The sequence below is a fragment of the Nomascus leucogenys genome, chromosome 8 (assembly GCF_006542625.1).
Source record: "Nomascus leucogenys isolate Asia chromosome 8, Asia_NLE_v1, whole genome shotgun sequence".
NCBI classification, from domain to species: domain Eukaryota; kingdom Metazoa; phylum Chordata; class Mammalia; order Primates; family Hylobatidae; genus Nomascus; species Nomascus leucogenys.
Window position 1 is genome coordinate 59,058,814 of NC_044388.1, and position 24,735 is coordinate 59,083,548.

The 24,735-nt window shown below is 43.0% G+C and overlaps 2 protein-coding genes across 4 annotated transcripts in view; both read left to right on the plus strand.

Moving 5' to 3' along the window:
- GCNT2 (glucosaminyl (N-acetyl) transferase 2 (I blood group)) overlaps nucleotides 1-9,873 on the plus strand; it is a 109,887-nt gene extending 100,014 nt beyond the window's left edge. For all 3 annotated transcript variants that reach the window (XM_003263497.4, XM_012509218.2, XM_003263495.4), the window contains 2 exons: nucleotides 1,856-1,948; nucleotides 6,919-9,873. In XM_003263497.4, the coding sequence (XP_003263545.2) occupies nucleotides 1,856-1,948; nucleotides 6,919-7,109 (284 nt within the window). In that variant the 3' untranslated portion in view covers nucleotides 7,110-9,873. The remainder of the gene's footprint in view (nucleotides 1-1,855; nucleotides 1,949-6,918) is intronic.
- A 4,412-nt stretch (nucleotides 9,874-14,285) lies between these two features.
- Nucleotides 14,286-15,185, plus strand: LOC100600035 (beta-1,3-galactosyl-O-glycosyl-glycoprotein beta-1,6-N-acetylglucosaminyltransferase 6-like). Its single transcript, XM_012508618.2, is given in 3 exon segments — nucleotides 14,286-14,826; nucleotides 14,829-15,033; nucleotides 15,035-15,185. Coding segments are annotated over 3 exon segments (897 nt in total).
- Nucleotides 15,186-24,735: the final 9,550 nt, after the last annotated feature.

Genomic DNA, 24,735 nt, shown 5'->3' on the forward strand with positions numbered 1-24,735 from the left:
GTAGCTGGGACCACAGGTGGGAGCCACAATGCCTGCCTAATTTTTAAATAAATTTTTAGTAGAGGTAGGGTCTCACTATGTTGCCCAGGCTGGTCTCGGACTCCAGGCCTCAAGCAATCCTCCCGCCTCGGCCTCCCAAAGCACTAGGATTACAGGTATGAGCCACTGTACACAGCCCTTGAGTCATTTTTTTTCTCATTAGCATGTGTATTAGCTTTTTACCTGGCACTGCAACAAATAACCACAAATTTAGCAGCTTCAACAACCTAAATATATTGTCTTACAATTCTGTAGGACAAAAGCCTGACCAGGCTGAAATCCAGGCATTGGCTGGGTCAGGTTCCTGTCTGTAGGCTCCGAATACAATCCATTGCCTTGCCTTTTCTAGCTTCTAGAGGCCACTCACATTCCTGGCTGGTGGCTTCTTCCCCCATCTTCAAACAGCAAAGGCAGAGTCAGAGTGGAGCCTTCTCACATCGCATCACTCTGTCCAGCTCTTCTGTTTCCCTCTTCCAATGTTAAGGACCCCCGTGATTACATTTGGCTCACCCAGATAATTCAGGATAACCTCCCTATTTTAAGGTCGCTGATCAGCAACTTTAATCCCCCTTTGCTGTGTAAAATAACATATTCTCAGGTTCCAGGGATTAGGATGTAGGCATCTTTGTTCTGCATGTGTGTGTTTGAGGGGTGGGTGGAGGCCATTATTCTGCCTACCACAATATATCTTATCAATAATTAAAAAGAATCTTCTAAGAGAGGACTATTGAAATTTGGGTACAGATAGCATTTGCATAGTGCCATTGCATCAAAATTCAGATTGCATTACTGACTGGTGGAAAATGCTGTAACTCTAAAGCAAAGTATTTCTCTTTTAGTTGCATTTATGTTGACTCCCATGTTTTCCTTTTCTTTCTTTCTTTAATTTTTTTTTGAGACAGGGTCCTGCTCTGTGGCCCAGGCTGGAGTACGGTGGCACAGTCATGGCTCACTGCAGCCTTGACCTTCCTAGGCTCACACGATCCTCCCACCTCAGCCTCCTAAGTAGATGGGACTACAAGCACGTGCCACCACACTCAGCTAATTTTTTATTTTTTGTAGAGACAGGGTTTCATTATGTTGCCCAGGGATCTTCTTACCTTGGCCTCCTAAAGTGCTGGGATTACAGGCATGAGCCACTATGTCTGGCAACTTCTCTAGTAATAATTTATATATTATAAACTTGGAGTCTAACTCTGATTAAATAGACCCTTCAATCTCTATGACCTATCCAAAATTTATTTCATAGACAGGGTTATTGAAAAATACTTAGCACAGTGTTTCTCAAATGGGGTGATTTTGCTCACCCACAGGACATCTGGCAATATCTGCAGACGTTTTTGGTTGTCACAATTGAGGAGAGGGTGCTATTGGCATCTATCGGGTAGAGGCCAAGGATGCTGCTAAACATCTTACAAAACACAGGACAGCCCCCACAACAAAGAATCATCCAGCCCAAAGTGTCAATCGTACTGAAGTGGAGAAACCCTGGCTTAGCAAGATGCCAGCCTGTAGCACCCCACCCCCCAACCGATTTAGGTATTAGTAAATGGATCAGAATTGTGTTAGTATATTGATTTGTATATTGATTGAATTAGATGTTATACTAATTAGATGATGAGTCAACAACTAAAATTCTGGTCAAAAGATCAACTGGAGGAAACAAGATGGGTAGATCAGTACATACCAATCTGTGCGAAATGTGAAACGTAATAAACTGAAAGAAAGTAAGCCTGACTTAGAGGCTTAATTGATGAAATTGATGCCCTTCTCTCATGATTCTCATCTCTATGCTTCTTCTTTATCAACATTGCAGGTGTTCCTGGCTCTATGCCAAATGCATCCTGGACTGGAAACCTCAGAGCTATAAAGTGGAGTGACATGGAAGACAGACACGGAGGCTGCCATGGTGAGGCTCTCGTTCCATGCTTCTAGGCCACTGCCTGTTGGTGTTAGCAGGAAGGTAGCTGTGGAATCCAGGGTTCTCATGGAGAGAGAATTGGTGCTATATTTAGACCAATCTGTTAGTTATTGGAGAAGCCAGAGGCTTCAAGACACAGTCCTTCAAAAATAAGTTTAAACATCTCACTGATGTTCTCCAACTTATAATTACCTAGGGAGATGGAAAAATGGGCTCAAATAATGGCAGCATGTTTTTCTCCCTGCTAGTTTTCAGCTTTCTTCCTTTCTTTAGAGGCAGGGTCTCACTCTGTCATTCAAGCTGGAGTGCAGTGGCATGAATACAGCTCACTGCAGCCTCAACATCCTGGGTTCAGGCCTCACACCCCAGCCTCCCAAGAAGCTGGGACCACAGGCATGTACCACCACCCTGGCTAATTTTTTTTTTCCTTGTAGAGTCAGCCTTCTTCTTGTTTATTCCTCTTGCTGTGCCTTCTCGGAGTCCAGCTGTTCAGAGGGGAAAGCCATCAGGAGGAGAAGTGATGTCATGTTGGCACCGCAGAGAAAGCTGGGCGCCCAACCCTCAGGCCAGTCCCTGCTCCCCCTACAGGCAGCCTTCCCAGTGGCTTGGAGAGCTGTCGGGGTTTGCACAGCTCTGGCATGATGGATGGCAGGTTACACTAGCAAGAAGGGTTCCCCTCCAAATGGAAAAGAACTAGAAATCCTAAGTCATTTCCATTTCTATAGAATTTTATGAAGAAGAGTTTTTATCAGTCCTGGAACACACTGCATTCAGAATATTGCCCAGCATATACTGGGCATGAGTATTAGTTTGCTAGGGCTGCCTTAACAAAGTGGCACAGACTGGGTGCTTAACAGAAATTTATTTAGTTCTAGAAGCTGGAAGTCCAAGATCCAGGTGTCAACAGGGCTGGTTTATTGAGGCCTCTCTGCTTGGCTCATAGATGGCATTTTCTCCCTGTGTTCCCACATGGTCTTCCCTCTGTGTGTGTCTGTGTCCTAATCACCTCTTCTTCTAGGGAGACCAGTCATATTGGATTACGGCCCACCCTAAAGGTCTCATTTTAATTTAATTACCTCTTTAAAGACCTGTCTCCACTCTGAGACACTCAGTGTTAGGATTCAACATATGAATTTAGAGAGACAAACAATTCAGTCCATAATATGCAATAAATATTTATTTAGTAAGTGATTGTTTGAACGAATGAATCAATGAATGAATGACAATATGGTGGTTTGGCCTTTTCTCTCTATGGTAACAAGACTTTGCCTCTACTCATCAGTCCATCTTTTTTTGTTTGTTTGTTTTGTTTTTTTTTTTTGAGATGGATTCTCGCTCTATTACCAGGCTGGAGAGCAGTGGCGTGATCTCAGCTCACTGCTGCAACTTCCACCACCTGGGTTCAAGCGATTCTCCTGCCTCAGCCTCCCAAGTAGCTGGGACAACAGGTGCATGTCACCACGCTCAGCTAATTTTTGTATTTTTAGTAGAGACGGGGTTTCACCATGTTGGCCAGGATGGCCTCAATCTGTTGACCTCATGATCTGCCCCCCTTGGTCTCCCAAAGTGCCGGGATTACAGGCGTGAGCCACTGCGCCCGGCCCCATCTTACCTGCACCTAAATGTTAAATGTTTCAGGTGAAAATCTCCAAGTTGCTCCATCTCTACAACTCTCCATTACACCAGCCTCTTTCTCATGTGTCTCTTGATGGTCTCATCCCACTGTGGACAGCAACGTTTTCATGCAACTGTAAAGAAATTTTGGTCCATTCTGAAGCATGTTAATATATTTACTTTAATCAGTCCATATTTTCTCCAGGGGATAGTGCATGCCACCTGCCTACATTCTTTTTTTTTTTGAGATGGAGTTTCACTCTTGTCACCCAGGCTGGAGTGCAGTGGCACGATCTCGGCTCACTGGGACCTCCATCTCCCAGGTTCAAGTGATTCTCCTGCCTCAGCCTCCTGAGTAGCTGAGATTACAGGCACCCACTGCCACGCCCAGCTAATTTTTGTATTTTTAGTAGAGACAGGGTTTCACCATGTTGGCCAGACTGGTCTCGAACTCCTGACCTCGTGAACCATGTGCCTCGGCCTCCCAAAGTGCTGGGATTACAGGCATGAGCCACCGCACCCGGCCTGTACTACCTTCATCGGCCCTCTTAGCACTTAGAGTGATCTTCAACTTGAAGTGCCCATCTCTGATTACAGTGTCTTTGTCACCTCTACTAGTTTCCTTCACCTACTTACATCCTACTTATTTTACTGTCTTTCTTCCCAGAGCAGAAGCTCCAAGACAGCTAGGATTTTTGACCAGTTTGTTCACTGTTGTATGTCCACACCTAAACCATGTTGTTTTTGTTTGAATTGGGATTTCCAGAGGTTCAACATTTCAAGCTTTTTCCTTCTATGAGCTTCCTTCTAAGGACTCCCTGTCTGACCCATGTATTGTAATCAGCCACTACAAGTTGTCCTCACCAACATTTTCAGTCCCTTTGCCATTTTGACCCTACAAGGCTGATTCCTAACCCTAATCATTACCTCCATCTGCCTTTTTTGCCATTTGTACTTCCCTAAGCAGAGTATTGGTGGAGAGTGCTGTGGAACTCTTTTAAGACACACCCACCATTGGGTTCTGTCATCTAACTTCAGCTAGGCCTCCTGGCTACCTACTTATCCTTTTGTTTACCTCATTATTTTCCTAGTGCCCTTCCTAAGGGACACCTTTTCAGCTTTCCTGCTCACCTTTAAGCTCCCAAGGTGTATTAGTCTGTTTTCATACTGCTGATAAAGACATACCCAAGACTGTGTAATTTACAAAGAAAAAGAAGTTTAATGGACTTACAGTTCCACGTAGCTGGGGAGGTCCTGGCAGAAGGCAAAAGGCACATCTTACATGGTGGCAGGAAAAAGAGAATGAGAGCCAAGAATGAGAGCCAAGCAAAAGAGGAAACCCCTTATAAAACCATCAGATCTCATGAGACTTACTCACTACCACAAGAACAATCATGGGGCAAACCTCCCCCCATGATTCATTTATCTCCCACTGCATCCCTCCCACAACACGTGGGAGTTATGGGAGCTACAATTCAAGATGAGATTTGGGCGGGGGCACAGCCAGACCATATCACAAGGTTATGCTAAAACAGCCTTTCTATTCTCCAAAGTGACCATTTCAACTTGAAAAAGAACTTTTAAGATATGTGATCAAAATTCATCGTCTAGTCTCTTGTCATGTCATCCTGCCCCACCATCTTAGAGCTGTGTGGACACCTTCTTTCATTGTTCCCTCCTGTTTCAAGAGGTCAAGTCACCCATCCTCCCAACAAAGCCGCCAGCTATGGTCTCAGCTATCTGTGGGACCCCTCTCTCAGACCCTTGCCCTTTTGCATTCTCAGCCTCTCCCTTTCTGCTGCCTCTTTTCCTTCTCTCCGAAAGCCTGTACTCATTGCCCCTATCTTGAAGACATCGAGTTGTCTATGAACCCTTTGCTTTCTCCAGGCTGAAAGATTCTTTCCTTGTTCACTTCCATTTCCTTAAGCATGTGCTTAAGTCCTGTGCTTTTGATTCTCACTACCTGGTCATTCTTTCACTTCCTACAATTCTGGCTTCTTTCCCCAATGACTTCTACTCTCTATTATGCTTCTTCCCAGCCCACTGAATTAATCACCACGTTCTGTCTGTCCTTCTGTACTAGCATCTTCAATATCCTCCCTTTCCCACTCATCACAGACATTAACTTTGAACGAGCTCTCCAGTTTATGTTATTACTGCAGCCTCTTGGTTTCTAATGTACCTTGCAAAACACTTCAAAATTAATCTTACTAAAATGAGTTTCATCACTTGATTCTTCTATTCAAAAATCTTTAAGGACGGTCCATACTTATGAGACACAAGGCCCAACCCTTCAGTCTGTGAAGTCAGTCAACCAGCAATTGTCCTATTGTGTGCCCAGAAGAATCTCTGGAAAAGGTTGCAACTTCCTACCATTCTTGTTTCTAACCTATTCCCAACAAAACCCCCTCTCCCAGCAGAAAGTGCCCACCCCAACTCTATTGAGGTTAAAAAAAAAATTCAACATTGACATGTTATATCACTGAGGTTTATTACACATCTAGGCAGAGATACAAAGTAGGCACTTGGATAGACCAGAGCTCAGGAAAAAGACTCAACGCAACCCATAAAGACCTCTCCGACCTGTACCACTGTAGGACTTCTCATCTGTAACTCTCATTTAGTAATACAGTAGGCCCCCCTTATCCACGGGGGGATACATTTCAAGACGCCCAGTGGATGCCTGAAACCGCAGACAGTACTGAACTCTAAATATACTTTGTTTTTCCCTGTACATGCATATCTATGATAAAGTTTAATTTTTGAAGTAGGCATAGTAAGAGGTTAACAATATTAACTAATTATAAAATAGAACAATTATAACAATATGCTGTAACAAAAGTTATGTGAATAAAAGTTCTGTGAATAAAAAAGTTATGTGTAATAAAAGATATATGCTCTCTTTCTTTCTCAAAATATCTTAATATTTTTGGATCATGGTTGACCTTGGGTAGCTGAAACCTCAGAAAGCAAAACTGCAAATAAGGGGGGACTACTGTACATGAATGACCTTGTAACACCCATTATGTTACTAACACAATTTTAATATTAATTTTGACATAATAAACACAATAATTAACATAATAATTAAAATATTAACACCTGTTATTTTATGCCTTGTATGATTTAACTCATTTTTTTCAAATAACGTGTTTGGACCTCTTGTTCTTCTAAATAGAGTTCCAGTTCTTTGTGGGCTGAGACTGCACAATCATATTGCATTTGAATCCTGTAGCATTGGCACAGCTGTAGTTAGTCGGAGAGTACCTCTAGTATTCTGTAAGTTCATTACCCTTTTGAAAGCAAGCATGTTTTGACTCTGTTTCTTGTTCTTTCTTTTGCAGGCCACTATGTACATGGTATTTGTATCTATGGAAACGGAGACTTAAAGTGGCTGGTTAATTCACCAAGCCTGTTTGCTAACAAGTTTGAGCTTAATACCTACCCCCTTACTGTGGAATGCCTAGAACTGAGGCATCGCGAAAGAACCCTCAATCAGAGTGAAACTGCGATACAACCCAGCTGGTATTTTTGAGCTATTCTTGAGCTACTCATGACTGAAGGGAAACTGCAGCTGGGAAGAGGAGCCTGCTTTTGTGAGAGACTTTTGCCTTCGTAAAGTTAATGGTTTCAGGACCACGTTTATAGCTTCAGGACCTGGCTACATAATTATACTTAAAATATCCACTGGACACGGTGAAATACACTAACAGCATGGCTGGGTAGAGCAATCTGGGCACTTCGGCCAATTTTAGTCTTGCTGTTTCTTGATGCTCACCTCTATATTAGTTTATTGTTAGGATCAACGATAAATTTAAATGACCTCAGATCTTTGCACCAGATACTCATCATATACAAATTACAAATGTTTGAATAAAAAAGAGAATTGTAGATAATACTGTCTAGGAAAATAAGAATTAGGTTTCTTTGAAGAAGGAACCTTTTATAACACTTCAGCAGTCACCACTGTGCTCAACCAGACAGATACTGAAACAGCTTTCTGGGTAATTCACCAATTTCCTTTAAAGCATAAGCTACCTGAATGGAGAATAGATCTTGTTTCTGAGTTTCAACACTAGCATTTTTGGCTTACTCATGGACAAAGTTCTATATATAGTATAAAGTCATTAACAAGAAACAGGATATGCTTTAAGACAGAATTCACTGTCTGTTGCTTCAGTAAAAGGACCTCGGGGAATAGAACATTTCTCTCTTATATGCCAGAATGTAGTGTCATGTCTTCCATTGAGAACACTAAAAAATCCTTGCAAGAATGGAGATATGCATTCAAGAGAGGTGCTAGCACATAGATCTAGTCTGAAGTCTGGAACACTTGCCTCTTCTGTGACCCTCCTCTCCCCAGTATTATCTTACTTGCAAAATAGAGACCAAATTCTATCCTGTGAGGCTTTTAATTGCACCATAGTATGCTCTGAGTAGCTTTACAATGCCTGGTACTGATAGTAGTGGCTCGATTTTTAAGAGCCTTCAATTGTAGATGAGCATCTCTGTTATTTATCCCTCATTCATCCATCCATTCATTCATTCAGCCTTCATTCAATAAACATCTCTTGAGTGTCTATTATGTACAGGACATGTACTGAGACAAAAAGGAAACATAAGAGCTTTTTCACTCTAAAAATCTTGGCAATAATGTCAACACCAGAAAGCCTCCTCTGGAGAATCTTACAGAGTGATTGTAGTTTAATACAGGAATGCACAGGGCTGTGTAGCATGATACCAGGCCCAGGAGATCAGTAATTACAAATTAAGGGTTAAATCAGAGATTATTCAACAGAGAGGGAGAAAGGAGGAGACAGAGCAAGGACCTGTTGTGTTCCAGCCATTCTGGTATTCCTTTATGTATCTGATTTCATTCAAACCTCACAACAGTCTTGTGAGGCCCTTATATAATTACTCCCATTTTGCAGATGAAGTAACTGAGGCTTAGAAAGGTTAATAGCACCAGGGAACAATTTCTCTGTGTGAGAATTGGGACTCTGTTGCTGATCTTCTCAGTTCATTTCCTGAGGTGGATTTACTGAGAGAAGGTGAAATAAAGCCATATTTAGTATACCAGAGAAGGTAGATTTTAAGAATGGTCTCAGTGTTAATACTGAGAAAAAGTCCTGTCAGCTCAGAAAAAAATGTGAAGTCTACTTTAGTATTCCTATAATACTAAACCGTTGAGTTTCTAAATATTTATTTATTCTAACAAAAAGCAATTACTACAATGGATGACAATTTAATGAACACAATTTTATTTTTTTTTCTGTAACTGTGCCTGTTGAATGTCAATCATATTTAAAGGGAATGACTTTGAAGTAAAACCTTTTTTCTTGCTACTGAAAAAAATGGAATTGTTTTGGGTGGTAAAGGGTTAAGGAATAGGGACAGCTGGTCACACAAGCAACTCTCGAAGGCCACATGTGAAAACCTGTCACTTGCGCAGAGGCCAGCCCCACTAAGGTGACCAGAGTGGGCTCCAAGCACAAATTGCCATTGCTATAGATGGGACTGTGTCCCCCCAAAATTCATGTGTTGGAGCTTTAACCCTCAATGTGATGGTATTTGAGATGGGGCCTTTGGTAAGGGAAGTTTAGATGAGGTCACGAGGGTAGGATCCTCATGATGGGATGAGTCCCCTTATAAAAGCTCTGGCTTGGGCCAGGCATGGTGGCTCACGCCTGTAATCCCAACACTTTGGGAGGCCGAGGCAGGTAGATCACTTGATGCCAGGAGTTCCAGACCAGCCTGGCCAACATGGTGAAACCCCATCTCTACTAAAAAATATAAAAATTAGCTGGGCTTTGTGGCATGTGCCTGTAATCCCAGCTATTTGGCAGGCTGAGGCATGAGAATCGCTTGAACCCAGGAGGTGGAGGTTGCAGTGAGCTGAGAGTGCCCCATTGCACTCCAGCCTGGGTGACAGAGTGAGACTTTGTATCAAAACAAAATAGGTGGGGGGATAGGGAATGCACTCAGGGTCAGCAGTGGAGTTTAAAAATTGTCTCTTTTCAACTTACTTATTTAAATGACAGCACCTGAGAAGAAGAAATGTTTTACACTGGATGTTTCTCACGTAGAACAAGAAATCTTTCTGGAATTGATGTTTACATGTCCGTTGTTGGTCATCTCTCCTATGTCTTAAATACTTTAATGTTGGAAGAGCATAGTGTTTGGGCTAGTGGGTTTCTGACAGCCCATGGGAATGCCCTGAAACTACTGTATCTGATGTTTGTTTTCGATGAGGTTCCATGTTTTGTTTTCTTGGGAATAAATTAATATATTGTTTTCCACTTCGGGGATACTGCGTATTTTTATATGACAATTGGTTAAAAATCCACTAAAGGATATGTCTAACAAGGCAATTCTCCTGGTATTAAACAAAATTTGCATTCATACATACATGCATACCTGTCTAAGAAACATCCATCCACTAAGAAATCATTAAACTTTCCCATCGTGGGGTGTTGGGGAGAGTAACTGGGAGTGATAGAGAGAAGAGGGCGCAGTCGAAGATCAGTGTCATTTGAATTGTGTATAACTTTTTTTTTTTTGGTAAGGGTACAACTATTTTTAAAATTTGAGACAGGAATAAGTTAACTTATTATTTACCTGCCTTTAGTATTCATTTAAAAAAATCAAGATATACATTAGGAAAAAGTTTTACGTTAATACTACCATAATTACTGATCAAGTGCCAATGTTTTTGAGCAGCATTTCAATTGTAAGTTTGCTAAATATTGCCTCTAACAGACACATGGAAAATGATCAATACTAAAAAAAAAAAAAAAATCATTTAAAGGACATCTTATCCGTCATATTTTTTCAAATAAAAATATTTTAAAGCTAAAGTGAAAAACATTTTAAACTATAATAATACGTACATGCTCATAAACATGGAAATAATGAAGAATATAGAATAAAAAGTGCACTACTTTCTCCACACGTAATCACTTATTTGCTTTTTTTGGTTTTTGTTTTTCTGAGACAGAGTCTCACTCTGTCAACCAGGCTGGAGTGCAGTGGCACAGTCATGGCTCACTGCAGCCTCAACCTCCTGGGCTCAGGTGATCCTCCCACCTCAGCCTCCCAAGTAGCTGGGACCACAGGCATGCACCACTGCACATGGCTAATTTTTGTAGTTTTTGTAGAGACAGGATTTTGCCATGTTATCCTGCCTGGTCTCAAACTCCTGGGCTCAAGCGATCCACCTGCCTCAGCCTTCCAAAGTTCTGGACTACAGGCTTGAGCTACCACACCTGGTCAAGTGCTTTCTCAGTGTACTGATATAATCTATAGCAGTGCTGTCCAGTAGAATTTCTGCAATGATAAAAATGTTCTACATCTGCACTGCCCAATATAATTGCCACTCACATAAGCTAATGAGCTCTTGAAATGCAGCTAGTATGACTGGGAAATATTCTTTTACACTTTATTTAGCTTTAATTGTATTTTTTTTTTTTTTTTTTTTTTGAGATGGAGGGACTCATCCAGGCTGGAATGCAATGGCGCGATCTCGGCTCACTGCAACCTCCACCTCCCAGTTCAAGCGATTCTCCTGCCTCAGTCTCCTGAGTAGCTGGGACTACAGGTGCATGCCACCACACCCAGCTAATTTTTGTGTTTTTAGTAGAAAGGGGATTTTGCCATGTTGGCCAAGCTGGTCTCGAACTCCTGATCTCAGGTGATCTGCCTGCCTCAGCCTCCCAAAGTGCTGGGATTACAGGTGTGAGCCACCGTGCCTGGCCAGCTTTAATTAATTTAAATAGCCACATGTGACTAGTGGCTACCATTGGACAGCACAGTTATAGAGGCAAACATCAGTTATATGTATGTGCTTGTATATACAGTGTATATACAGTGGGAGTACTAAAAACACATAGATATACTAGCATGTTTAAATTGATTATATAAATAAAAAATAATACATCTTTGCAACTTGCTGTTTTAGTTAGACCTTTCTTTTTTTTTCTTTTTCTTTTTCTTTTTTTTTTAAGAGAGAATAAGTCTTGCTCTGTCACCCAGGATGGAGTGCAGTGGCATGATCATGGCTCACTTCAGCCTCAAACTCCTGGGCTCAAGTGATCCTTGTATATCAGCCTCCCAAGCGTGTACCACCATGCCCGGCTAATTTTTTATTAATTTTTGTAGAGATGGGAGTCTCACGATATTTTCCAGGCTGGTCTCAAACTCCTGGCCTCCAGCGATCCTCCCACCTTGGACTCCTAAAGTGCTGGGATTATAGGTGTGAGCCACTGCACCTGCCCATAATGCAATTTTAAATAGTAGCAGTGGTAGCAGCTTTCCTTGCATTGTTTCCAACATTAAAAAGCACGTTGAATTACTGTTGTTGGAGATTTGATATAGCTTTTTAGTAGATACCTTTTATTGAGTTAAGAATTACAATAGCAGAAAATAAATATAAGTGTTACGATTCTAATTTTTAAAATTCCAGTTGCTATCTTTTTTGTTGGCTGATATAATTATGGGTGACAATGTGTTGTTGTTTTTAATTTTTTTCCCCACATATTAATTCAAAAGATAAGAAAAAAGGTTTCTACCCCTGCTTTTTTTTTTTTTTAAACAGCTAGACTTGCATATAGTGGCGTATGCCAAGCAAGAGATTGGAGCAGGGATCCATTTAAACAGCCACACAGTTGGAGTTTGGGAACACAAATGCCTGAGCTGGAAGGTGTCTATTGTAACTCCTCCCTCTACTGGGTGGGTCGGTTTAGGGATTCAGGGGTCAAGCCAATTGGAAAACACATAAGTGGACAACCTCTGAGGGCTGACTTCTGACCTTGGAACAAGGATGTCTTTGAGAGGAGGAGGGCATGGGCGAAGCTGACTCTGCTCACCTTTCCATGAGGAACACCTACAAGCTCTGAAAGTGGTGAGAATCCACAGTGGCCGAATGGAAGGTCAACCGTGACAATCCTGTTTGAGCCCAGGAAGCCTAACCTGCATCTCGGGAAGGATCCTGGGGGCTATAGGAGACGGGGTGGCAGAACAATCCAAAAGGGTTCCTGACAAAGAAATACAGGACTCAGAAACTGACATTCAACATCAAGTATCAGACTGCTGAAATAAGCCCAGGGCATAATGTGATGGAGGACTCAGGATTTTAGGAGAAATCATTGAAAAAGTTAACTCCAGGTTAGTTAAAGTGAATTATTTCAAGTTCAGGCCATTGGCTGCAACCTCCACCTCCTGGGTTCAAGCGATTCTCCTGCCTCAGCCTCCCGAGTAGCTGGGATTACAGGCGCCCGCCACCATGCCTGGCTAACTTTTGTATTTTTAGTAGAGATGGGGTTTCGTCATGTTGGCCAGGCTGGTCCCGAACTCCTAACCTCAAGTGATCTGCCCACCTCAACCTTCCAAAGTGCTGGGATTATAGGCATGAGCCACTGCGCCTGGCCTAGAATATTTTTTTAATGTATGTAGTAAATCCTAGGGCAGCCATTAAAAATTACATCAGTAGATGAAATACAATACAATCATAAAAATGCTCAATTAAAATCAGAGAAGGTGGCAGGGCGCGGTGGCTCACGCCTGTAATCCCAGCACTTTGGGAGGCCGAGGCAGGTAGATCACAAGGTCAGGAGACCGATACCATCATGGCCAACAGGGTGAAACCCTGTCTCTACTAAAATACAAAAAATTAGCTGGGCATGGTGGTGTGCACCTGTAATCTCAGCTACTGGGGAGGCTGAGGCAGGAGAATCACTTGAACCCAGGAGGCGGAGGTTGCAGTGAGCCAAGATCGTGCCACTGCACTCCAGCCTGGGCGACAGAGCGAGACTCCATCTCGGGGAAAAAAAAGAAAAAAAAAGCAATAGTTTGAAATTGTATGAATAATCAAAATTATTAATATATATGAGTAATGGGTCATGTTAAAACTTAGTCCCTAATCCTCCACAATCTACAGCAGTTTATATGGAAACACTGTCTCCTCTAAAATCCACAGCCAGTTGTGGGGAGATTTTGCCATCCAATGTTGCTGGGACCCTTCAAAACTAAATGAGGGAAATGAGTCACTCATTCAATTATTCATTGGAAGAAGCAGCTGAGTGCCCAAATGTACCAGGCACTATGCTGAGCACTTTGGATAAAAACTCTTAAGACCTGGCCATGCCTAATGAAGTACTCTTACTTGAACGGACAGAAATCTGGAAGGATCCTCCTGCTTAAAATGAGGTTAGGAATGATAAGCAAGATGGGAAATTACTTGAATATACACAGATATGCATACCCAGGGAGAAGTTAGCCACAAAAGGAGGGGTAGATACAGAAAGGTATATAACTGGACACAATTATGACAAATTAGATGACTCAACAATAGAAACAGGAAATGGGAATTAACCTTTTACGCCATCTCCCCAGTTACAGCCACATAGGACAGAAAGGAGGGTGAGTCACACTGAGTAGTCTTGGTAGCCCAGCCTGGATGAGGATGCATTGACTAAAAGATCAGAACGTTCACAGAACCAGAAGTAAGAAATATCACAGAACTGACACTCAACTGAGGAATGGCCAGGCATCAAAATAAGCAAATGGGATCTGGAAAAGTGAGTGCAACTGATAAAGTGGCCAAATGTAGAGACTTGTAGAGAAGTAAAATGTTTTAGAAATTGATTTATTTCTTTAACTCTTAAAGAAGAATTCTTTCTCTCTACCCTTCTACCCCAAGGTGTCAAAAACTAAAATGAAGCTTTGGAGCAGTTATCTGTGTATCATTACTCTTCAAATTATAATCATAGTCACAGTATTATACAATGTGCATGTAAGTCAACCAGACAGCGGTCAAATGGATGATGTAGGCGGTGAATATCAAGCCCTTTCCCGACTGCACATCTGTGATGCAGCCCTAAATGGGAAGACGGTGCAAGTGTTGCCAAGTGCTTTATCCACAACGTTTGGAATAGATTCTTGCCCTTACTATGTGCCAGAGAACCACTATATCACAACTCCTTTGTCCACAGAAGAAGCTGCATTCCCTTTGGCATATGTAATGACCATCAGTCAAGATTTTGATATGTTTGAACAGCTTTTCTGGGCTATTTACATGCCTCAAAATGTCTACTGTATTCACGTTGATAAGGCAGCCATGATTGACTTTAAAATTGCTGTGAGTGAATTACTGGAGTGCTTCTCAAATGCATTTATATCCTCACAGTCTGAGTATATTATTTACGGTGGAAAATCCAGGCTCCAGGCGGACCTGGCCTGCATGAGAGATCTTATAGCATCACTATTCAGTGGAGATATGTCATTAACACTGGTGATCACGATTTCCCTCTAAAAACCAACAGGGAGATAGTTCAGTATTTGAAAACAATGAATTGGACAAACATTACACCTAATTTAGTGTCTGTTCTGAAATCTACTGAAAGGATCAAATATACCCATAGAGAGTACAGAACCAGAGCACATGCTTTTGTCCTAAACAAGCATAAAGAAGAGCCCACCATCAGGTCAACTCAAAATCCACTTTGGCTCAACTTATGTTGCCCTTACAAGGGAATTTGTCACAGCAGCCGCCTGTTTTCTAGGAGAGAACATTGATGGGACACCCCCTAGGCCAGCTTTGCATTTAGAACACTGAGATGGGCCACACTGCAGTATATGGATATGTCTGTATGCCCACATCTCTTCCTATAACTTTACTTCACCAAGAAGCAAAACTGCCAGGCGCAGTGACTCACGCCTGTAATCCCAGCACTTTGGGAGGCCAAGGTGGGCAGATCACAAGGTCAGGACATCGAGACCATCCTGGCTAATACGGTGAAACCCCATCTCTACTAAAAATACAAAAAATTAGCCAGGCATGATGGTGGGTGCCAGTACTCCCAGCTACTCAGGAGGCTGAGGCAGGAGAAGGGCGTGAATCCAGGAGGCAGAGGTTGCAGTGAGTCGAGATCGCGCCACTGCACTCCATCCTGGGCGACAGAGCAAGACTCCGTCTCAAAACAACAACAACAACAGCAATAACAACAACAAAGCAAAACTAACCCAGTGTTTTCTTCTCCCTTACGCCAGTTGATGTCACTTCTAACCTTGCCTCCTTTCTCTGACCTGCGCCCGTGGTTCCAGTGAAAGCTCCTGTGCTTTGCTACCTTTCTTCTTTCTCCAGTTCAGCTCATCCAACCCCTTCCTACCACTGATGTCCCTTGTCCTTTCCTGTCGTGCATGTGAATTCACCATTTGCCTGTCAATAGAAGTCATCTTCATCCTTTAAATCCTTCCTTTACACTCCTGCCAAAGTCAAAGTCATCTTCTATAGCCACACCTCTAACCACACCATGCGGGGCTTACAACTCTTCCCTACTGTCCAGATACAGGGTCCTTTCCACACACAAGAACATAGTGTCCCTCTTCAGCCCTGTGCCTGCCAACCCTGAACCATCCCCCACCACCATTGTGTGGTCACACCCCGTGAACCCTTTGGGTCTCAGCTTCCCACTAAGGGTAGGATAGCAGCTGAAGGAGCAGTAAGATAAAACAAGGAAAAGAAGAGAGCAGGGCATTTTGAGATCAGGCTTCCCAGCATGGTTTCTGGGGCACCCCAGGTTTCTGTGAAGGTGAAGCATTGTGGGAGGGAGGGAGAAGTGTGTGGCTTCTAGTTCCAGCTTGGAGCTGGACAGAGGAGGTAGTCAGTGAGGAGGGGCTACACAGAATGGAGAGGATTCTTTGGGAAGGATATACTGACTAGAGTCATTAGGAGAAGGGAGATACTTCACTTCCTAAACTTGCAACCATACACATAGCATGATACACATACACATAGCATGATAGTGCCATCTTCTGTATAAGACCACGTGTACTTAGTCATCCAAATTCTCACTTAATGGCTATGCAAAGATGCTTAGGAAACTTTATTTGTATAAAAAGTATAATTTGAGACAATTAAAAAAAAAAACTTAACTACCTCATGTAGGCCTTTATTTCTACTTCTTGGCCTAACTTCCACAATACTCCATAGGTTTCTAGGGCATGTAGCATGTTTATTCTGTAATTTAGTATTTGGGGAAATTCTGTCTTCCTTATATATGCCTCTCCAGATGTGATCAGATGCCTGATTCATCTTGCAAATCTGAAGTGTCACCTGGTAATAGGAATAGCCATGTCATATTTACTAAATGAATTCTTGCTATAAATTTCTACAACTTGTCAGCCTGAAACTTGCATTCACCCACAAAATTCTATTTCAGACTCACCCTTGCTGCTTTTGCAAATAAATGCGGTTGATACACTCATTTGCAAATGAAGCAGCATATCTTACACCACAAACACTCATCTCAGAGAGCTGAAAGAATCCAGAATGCTTTCTCTCTCCGGATGCAAGATGTTTTTGTTTTGGTTATTGTTTTACTTTGTTTCTCTTGATGTCTTCTTGTTTACTTACAGGCCACTATTGGCGAAATATCTGCGTCTATGGACCTGGGGATTTAAAGTAGTTCTACAAATCTTCCAGCATGTTTGCTAACAAGTTGGAGACATATCCACTTACTGTGGAATGCCTAGAACTGAGGATTCGAGAGAAAACTCTGAATCAGGGTGAAGCCCCAGTGGAACCAGACTGGTATTTGCTCCAAGAGTAAGAGCTACTTCAAAGAAAATATAAAACATCAACCATTAAAAAAACTAATAACTCTTATTTTGGAATATGTGCCCTACTTTCCTCATACATCTTGTCTAGGACACGTGGCAGCCCTGGGGACCACCTCTGAGCCTGCAGGAAGAACATCCCCGGGTCACTGTGAACATGGAAGGCGTGAAAGTTCAATTGACTGCAGTTGGCACCTTAGCCATGAGCTGCTGTTTCTTAACTCCCAATCTAACTTAACTCCTAATCTAACCCATTCTAATCATAGTCTTAAATATTATATTATGTATTTTGTAGAATGCCCTAATTAAGTGGTGCCCCTCCAGAAATTAGTGGTTTTCCCTGTCTTCCTTAGTGAGAGAGAAATCCAGCCTTTTTTTTTTTTCTTTTAAGACAGGAGCTCACTTTGTCACCCGGGCTGGAGGGCAGTTGCATGATCTCAGCTCACTTGCAGTCTCGACCTCCTGGGCTCAAGCTATCCTCCCACCTCAGTCCCCCAAACAGCTGAGACTACAGGCGCACGCCATCATGCCCAGCTAATTTTTGTGTAATTTTGTAGAGACAGCGTCTCACCATATTGCCTAGGCTGCCAGCTGTTTGATATGTAAGTAAGAACGGGAAGTTACCTTAAAGAAAAGTGGTTCCGTCTTGCTGTGCCAAGAACCACTAAATGACTGAACACTTATGTAAGTACAGAGCCAAGAGCCTTATTATTCTGGGGAAAAGGTTTAACCAAGCTCTTTGAATTTTGAGAGCTTTATGAAAATTAGTCTCACTTCTTAGTGGAAGAATTGGCCACCAAGAAGACAGTGGAACTCTGTTGCTCAGGGCTCATGCATCTTTGTAAAAGATGATCTGCCAGCAGAATGTAACCCTCAGCCATTACTTTGCCTTAAAAACCTAATGTATTTATAGCAGCATTATTCACAATAGCCAAAACGTGGAAGCAACCCAAATGCCCATGGACAGACAAATGGATAAACAGAACGGGGGGCATACACATTCGATAGAATATGATGCAGCCTGAAAAAGGAAGGAAATTCTGACGCATGCCACAACATGAATGAAACTTGAAAACATTATGTTACGTGGAAGAAGCCAGACATTAAAGGTCACATATTATATGGTCCCATTTATATGAAATGTCCAGAATAAACAAATCTACAGAGACGGAAAATGGCGGTTGCCAGGGGGTGGGAGGATAGGGGGAATGGGGAGTTATTATTCAATGGGTACAAAGTTTCAGTTTGGGAAGATGAAGAGTTCTAGAGATGGATGGTGGTGATGGTAGCCAACAACATGAATATACTTAATGCCACTGAACTGTACACTTAAAAATGGTTAAGATCAGCCGGGCGCGGTGGCTCATGCCTGTAATCCCAGCACTTTGGGAGGCCGAGGTGGGTGGATCACGAGGTCAAGAGTTCGAGACCATCCTGGCCAACATGGTGAAACCCTGTGTTTACTAAAAATACAAAAATCAGCTGGGCGTGGTGGTGCGTGCCTGTAATTCCAGCTACTTGAGAGGTTGAGACAGGAGAATCACTTAAACCTGGGAGGTGGAGGCTGCAGTGAGCCAAGATCACGTCACTGTACTCCAGCCTGGTGACAGAATGAGACTCCATCTCAAAAAAAAAAAAAAAAAAAAAAAAAAAAAGGTTAAGATCTTAAATTTTATGTTATATTTATTTTACCTCAGTAAAAAAGTTTTTTAAATTACAAAACAGCCACACAAATGTTCTGCTCCATCCAGAACCTGTAAGGCCAACCACAGCAGGCTCCACCACCCCACCTGGACCAGACCTTCACTAGAGAGTGGGCAGGTGCTTCACCACCCTACAGCCCTCTCCTCCTTTCCCCAGAGTCAAAAGCTCAAAACTCAGCTTCCAGCTATAGCAGTAAATTCATGAAGTTGTCCACCTCCCCTCTCTCAGGTCTAAATCCCTCCCTGTCAAGGGCATAGGGATCCCCAAGTATTCACCCCATTGCTTGAAAGAGTGTGGCATTTGTTGACACAGGTCAAATTAGGAGCAATGCATTACAAATATGCTAATTTCGAAATGCCAGTTTGGCACCCAAAATGAGTTATCAAATAAACAGCAGGACATACAATGGGAAGCTCAAAAGAAAGGCCTGGGCTGCAAAAATGAATCTGGGCTCCTAGCACAGAAAGCATAGACTGGAATGGAAATGGATAAGCTCACCCTGAGAAAAGTAGAGACAGAAGAGCGAGTGTGTGGCTGAAGACTGAGTTAGCTGGAGGAATGAAAATGGAGGAAACATCACCCAAGTCTTTCTAACCCACATGAGATGGCCAAATTAAGGACTGAATTCAATCAGGACACTTTGTGTTCCAGTGAGAGAAACTGAACCAAGAGACTTGTATTGGAAACTTTGTGATTTCCAACAGAAACAGGGACGCAGAAAATGAAAAACCAGAGAATAAGCCACATGACTCTTGCTCTGGCATAACTCTCTGCTCCTCTCTGTAAATCAACTTTATGCCACAGCAGGAAACACTGCTGTGGCAGCAATGGAACTCATCTCCCCCAGCTCCACCATCAAGAAGGACTGAGCTTCTTTTTAATTCCAGTTCAAAAAATTCCAGGGAAGAATAGATGGGTTCAGCTTAGGTCATGTGACCACCCTATTGCTATCATCTGAATGTTTATGTCCCCTCGAAAATTTGTAAGTTGAAATCCTAACCCCTAAGGTGATGGTATTTAAAGATGGGATCTTTGGGAGGTGATTGGGTCATGAGGATGGAGCCCTCATGAATGGAATTAGTGCCCTTGTAAAAGAGGCCCCAGAAGGCTGGGAGCAGTGGCTCATGCCTGTAATCCCAGCACTTTGGGAGGCTGAGGTGGGTGGATCACAAGGTCAGGAGTTCAAGACCAGACTGACCAACATGGTGAAACCCCATCTCTACTAAAAATACAATTAGCTGGGCATGGAGTCACACACTTGTAATCCCAGCTACTTGGGAGGCTGAGACAGGAGAATCGCTTGAACTCAGGAGGCGGAGGTTGCAGTGAGCCGAGATCACACCACTGTACTCCTGCCTGGGCAAAAGAGCGAGACTCTGTCCCGAAAAAAAAAAAAGGCCCCAGAGAGCTGCTTGGCCCTATCCATTGTGTGAGAGGACACCGTGAGAAGGCACAATCTATGAACCAGGCACAATCTATGAATCAGGAACCTCTCGCCAGACACTGAATCTGCCAGTGCCTTCATCTTAAACTCTTCAGCTTCCAGAAATATAAGAAATAAATTTCTGATGTTTATAAGCCACTTAGTTTAAGGAATTTTTGTAATTGCAGCTCCAAAGGACTACGACACCTGCCAATCAACTGAGGCTGGGGAGCAGATATGATTAACTTAGGTTGGGTTGGAGCCAGTGCCTAGACCAGTCTTCAATTGTGACCAGAGAGGAAGGGTTAGTGAAAATAGTGAAGTCCTCACCAGAATAGCCAGATTTTTTTTTTTTTTTTTTTTGAGATGGAGTTTCACTCTTGTTGCCCAGGCTGGAGGGTAATGGCGCGATCTCGGCTCACCGCAACCTCAGCCTCCCGGGTTCAAGCAATTCTCCTGCCTCAGCCTCCCAAGTAGCTGAGATTACAGGCATGCACTACCACGCCGGCTAATTTTGTATTTTTAGTAGAGATGTGGTTTCTCCATGTTGGTCAGGCTGCTCTCAACCTCCCGACCTCAGGTGATCCGCCCGCCTCGACCTCCCAAAGTACTGGGATTACAGGCGTGAGCCACCACACCCGGCCAGAATAGCCAGATTTGAGTGAGAAAAGCATTTCTTAAAAAAGGTTGGAAGAGGCCCAGGCAGACAAAAGTAAGTGCCCCCTATACAACATCCAGACTCTTTGAGGCAGAAGCCTGTTTATGAAGATACAGTAACAAAGGGAGTAGTGACACCAGCCACACATACCCTCTCCCTCTAGTTGCCATTCCTTGTTTCTAAAAGAGATCAGATCTTAATAATTATAGAACTCTAGCCGGCCTGGGGTGTCTGCTGCTGAAACCCCAATTGCAGCTCATTCGGGGGAAGCTAAGGCATATCACAGGTCTCAAAGCATCAGGTACACTACAGCAGTCCCACCCAGGGGACTGGGGCGGTCTGTTCTCAGCATTTTCCACCAGTTTCATAACAAGTAAGAGCCTCATTCTTCCAGACCCCCATCTCTCCAAAGGTAACTAAATCAGAAGCAAGGATCTGCTGAATACTGGTCCATACAAGCCTAACGCCACCTCATCAGGGCCTGGGGACGCCATCCTATTGACTCAGTGGACTTGTCTTATCACAGCAGAACATACCAGCACCAGAAATCAACACATTGTTCCAGGCAGTGGTCATCAACCATGATGAGGACAAGATTGCTTTTGCTTTCTTATCTCTCTACTCCCAGCAGAGAAACATTGCCTGTCCTTGCTCTCATATGCTCATCCCTGTGGATGAGATCATCACAACCAGAACTAGAGAGTTCACTATTGATGATCTATTCCCTACTTTGCTCCACAAAATAGGCCCAGAAGGGCTTATCACAATTCATTCACTCACTATTAAACAGAAGGACTTAAACAGGGCAGGACTTGGTAGGGCCACAACAATCAATAATTGATAACATACCTGTTAGCCAGAACTTAAGTAGAGGCCTCTCACTATCTACAGTAACCCCTGATAGAAAATATCAACACTATGTAAGAATCTGTGCTTTTGTTCACCTGTCACCTTTTTAGAATCATGGAGCATTTGACCTTTTTTTTTGTAGCTGTAATTTGTTTCAATTCACTGCAATCATTGCTTCTCATACATAGGTTGCCCCTGTCTTGTCCCTGCTGTGACAGGAAGCCTGACTGTTCACCTTAGACTTTTTCTTCCCATCACTGCTAACCCAGAAAACTCTGAAAGAATTATCATTCTCCAATAATCAGTGAGAGCAGGGCCATTCTTGCCTTCTCTGCCCCACAATCCAGCATTGGCTACTTTCCAAGTTACCCTGATCCCACTTGGTAAAAAAAATGTCAGCCAGGCACAGTGGCTCACGCCTGTTATCTCAGCGCTTTGGGAGGCTGAAGTGGGAGGATCACTTGAGACCAGGAGTTTGAGATCAGCCTGGGCAACATAGCAAGACCCTGTCTCTGCAAAACAAACAAACAAACAAACAAACAAAATATATATATATATATATAGCCAGCTATGGCAGCATATGCCTGTAGTCCTACCTACTCATGAGGCTGCGGTGCTTGAGCCCAGGATTTCGAGGTTACAGTGAGCTATGATCCCTGGGTATATCTTCTAGGTATGCATACTTGATTTTGTTTTTGTTTTTGTTTTTAATTTGAGATGGAGTCTCACTCTGTCACCCACGCTGGAGTGCAGCGGCATGATCTCAGCTCACTGCAACCTCCACCTCCCGGGTTCAAGTGATTCTCCTGCCTCAGCCTCCTGAGAAGCTGGAATTATAGGTGCGTGCCGCCATGCCCGGCTAATTTTTTGTATTTTTAGTAGAGACAGGGTTTCACCGTGTTAGCCAGGATGGTCTTGATCTCCTGACCTTGTGATCCACCCGCCTCAGCCTCCCAAATTCCTGGGATTACAGGCGTGAGCCACCATGCCTGGCCATATACATGTTAATAAACACCACTGCATTCCAGCCTGAGTGACTGGGTGACAATGTAAGACCTTGTCTTTTTTTTTTTTTGAGATGGAGTCTCACTCTGTCGCCCAGACTGGAGTGCAGTGGCACGATCTCAACTCACTGCAACCTCCACCTCCTGGATTCAAGTGATTCTCCTGCCTCAGTCTCCCGAGTAACTGGGACTACAGGCGTATGCCACCACACCTGGCTAATTTTTGCATTTTTAGTAGAGACAGGGTTTCACCATGTTGTCCAGGCTGGTCTCGAACTCCTGACCTCAGGTGATCCATCTGCCTCAGCCTCCCAAAGTGCTGGGATTACAGGTGTGAGCCACTGTGCCCAGCCACAAGACCCCATCTTTTGTTTGTTTTTTGAGACGAAGTTTTGCTCTTGTTGCCCAGGCTGGAGTGCAGTGGCGCAATCTCGTCTCACTATAACCTCCGCCTCCTGGGTTCAAGCAATTCTCCTGCCTCACCCTCCTGAGTAGCTGGGATTACAGGTGCCCACCACCATGCCTGACTAATTTTTTGTATTTTTAGTAGAGATGGGGTTTCATCATGTTGGCCAGGCTGGTCTCGAACTCCTGACCTCCAGTGATCCATCCCCCTTGGCCCCCCATTGTGCTGGGATTACAGGCGTGAGCCACTGCACCCAGCCACAAAATCCTATCTTGAAAAAAAAGAACGTGTGTGAAGACAGCCTTCATGATTATGCTGGATATTTATCATTTCACAGGAGTAGTAGTGAGGAGCAGAACGGTATTAGAGGCAGTGTGCAGTGTGGGCTACTCCAGCCACAGAGCAGGAGCATTTTAAACATATGAATGTACACTGATGCTTTCATTTTATCCTGAGCTCCCTCATCATACCCTAAATCCAGACCTTCTTAATCAAGCTTCATCAAGTTCTGCATGTCATGTTATATGCTGCCCCATCAAACTGAGTTTAACAATGCTGCCCAAGACTTTAGAAGCATAATCTAACTGCTAACTGCTCATTCTCTTCAAGCCTTATTGTGTGATACTATGTCCCTTACTGACATACACACTGTTATTGAATCTAAAATTCTACTAATTGTAAGTTCCATGATTTCTTGTACCACTAAAAAATATAAAACCTTGCCAATTAAACTATGACAATGCTTTTTTTTAACTGCTTATAATTTTTATTTAAAAAAATTTAGGCCGGGCACAGTGGCTCATGCCTGTAATCCCAAAACTTTGGGAGGCCGGGGCGGGCGGATCACAAGGCCAGGAGATCAAGACCATCCTGGCCAACATAGTAAACCTCGTCTCTACTAAAAATACAAAAATTAGCTGGACGTGGTGGCACGTGCCTGTAATCCCAGCTTCTCGGGAGGCTGAAGCAGGAGAATCGCTTGAACCAGGGAGTCAGAGGTTGCACTGAGCTGAGATCGCACCACTGCACTCCAGCCTGGTGACAGAGCAGGACTCCATCTCAATAAATAAATAAATAAATAAATAAATAAATAAATAAATAAATAAATAAATTTGAAGGGTTTTTTTAGACCAAGGATTTGCAAACTATAGCTCATGGTCCAAATCCAACCTGCCACCTGTTCTTGTAACTAAAGTTTAATTGGGAGGCAGCCAAGCTCACTGGTTTCCTTTTTGGCTGCTTCTGCAGGATGGCTTTCAGAGTCAGAAATACTTATCTGGTCAACCTCTGCTTTTGCTTCATTTAGACACATTTTTAAAAAATCATACTTTTTATTTACACTCAAGATTGATATAAATGAAATAAGTTGGTCATTTCTTTACAACAAATATGCAAGAAAACATGGATTTGTGGTCATTTCTCTAAAAACAAATATTTGCTCTACTAAATTCAAATTTTGGCCCTTTTGATTTGTTTTCTGTGCCCTTTTCATTTCATTGCCAA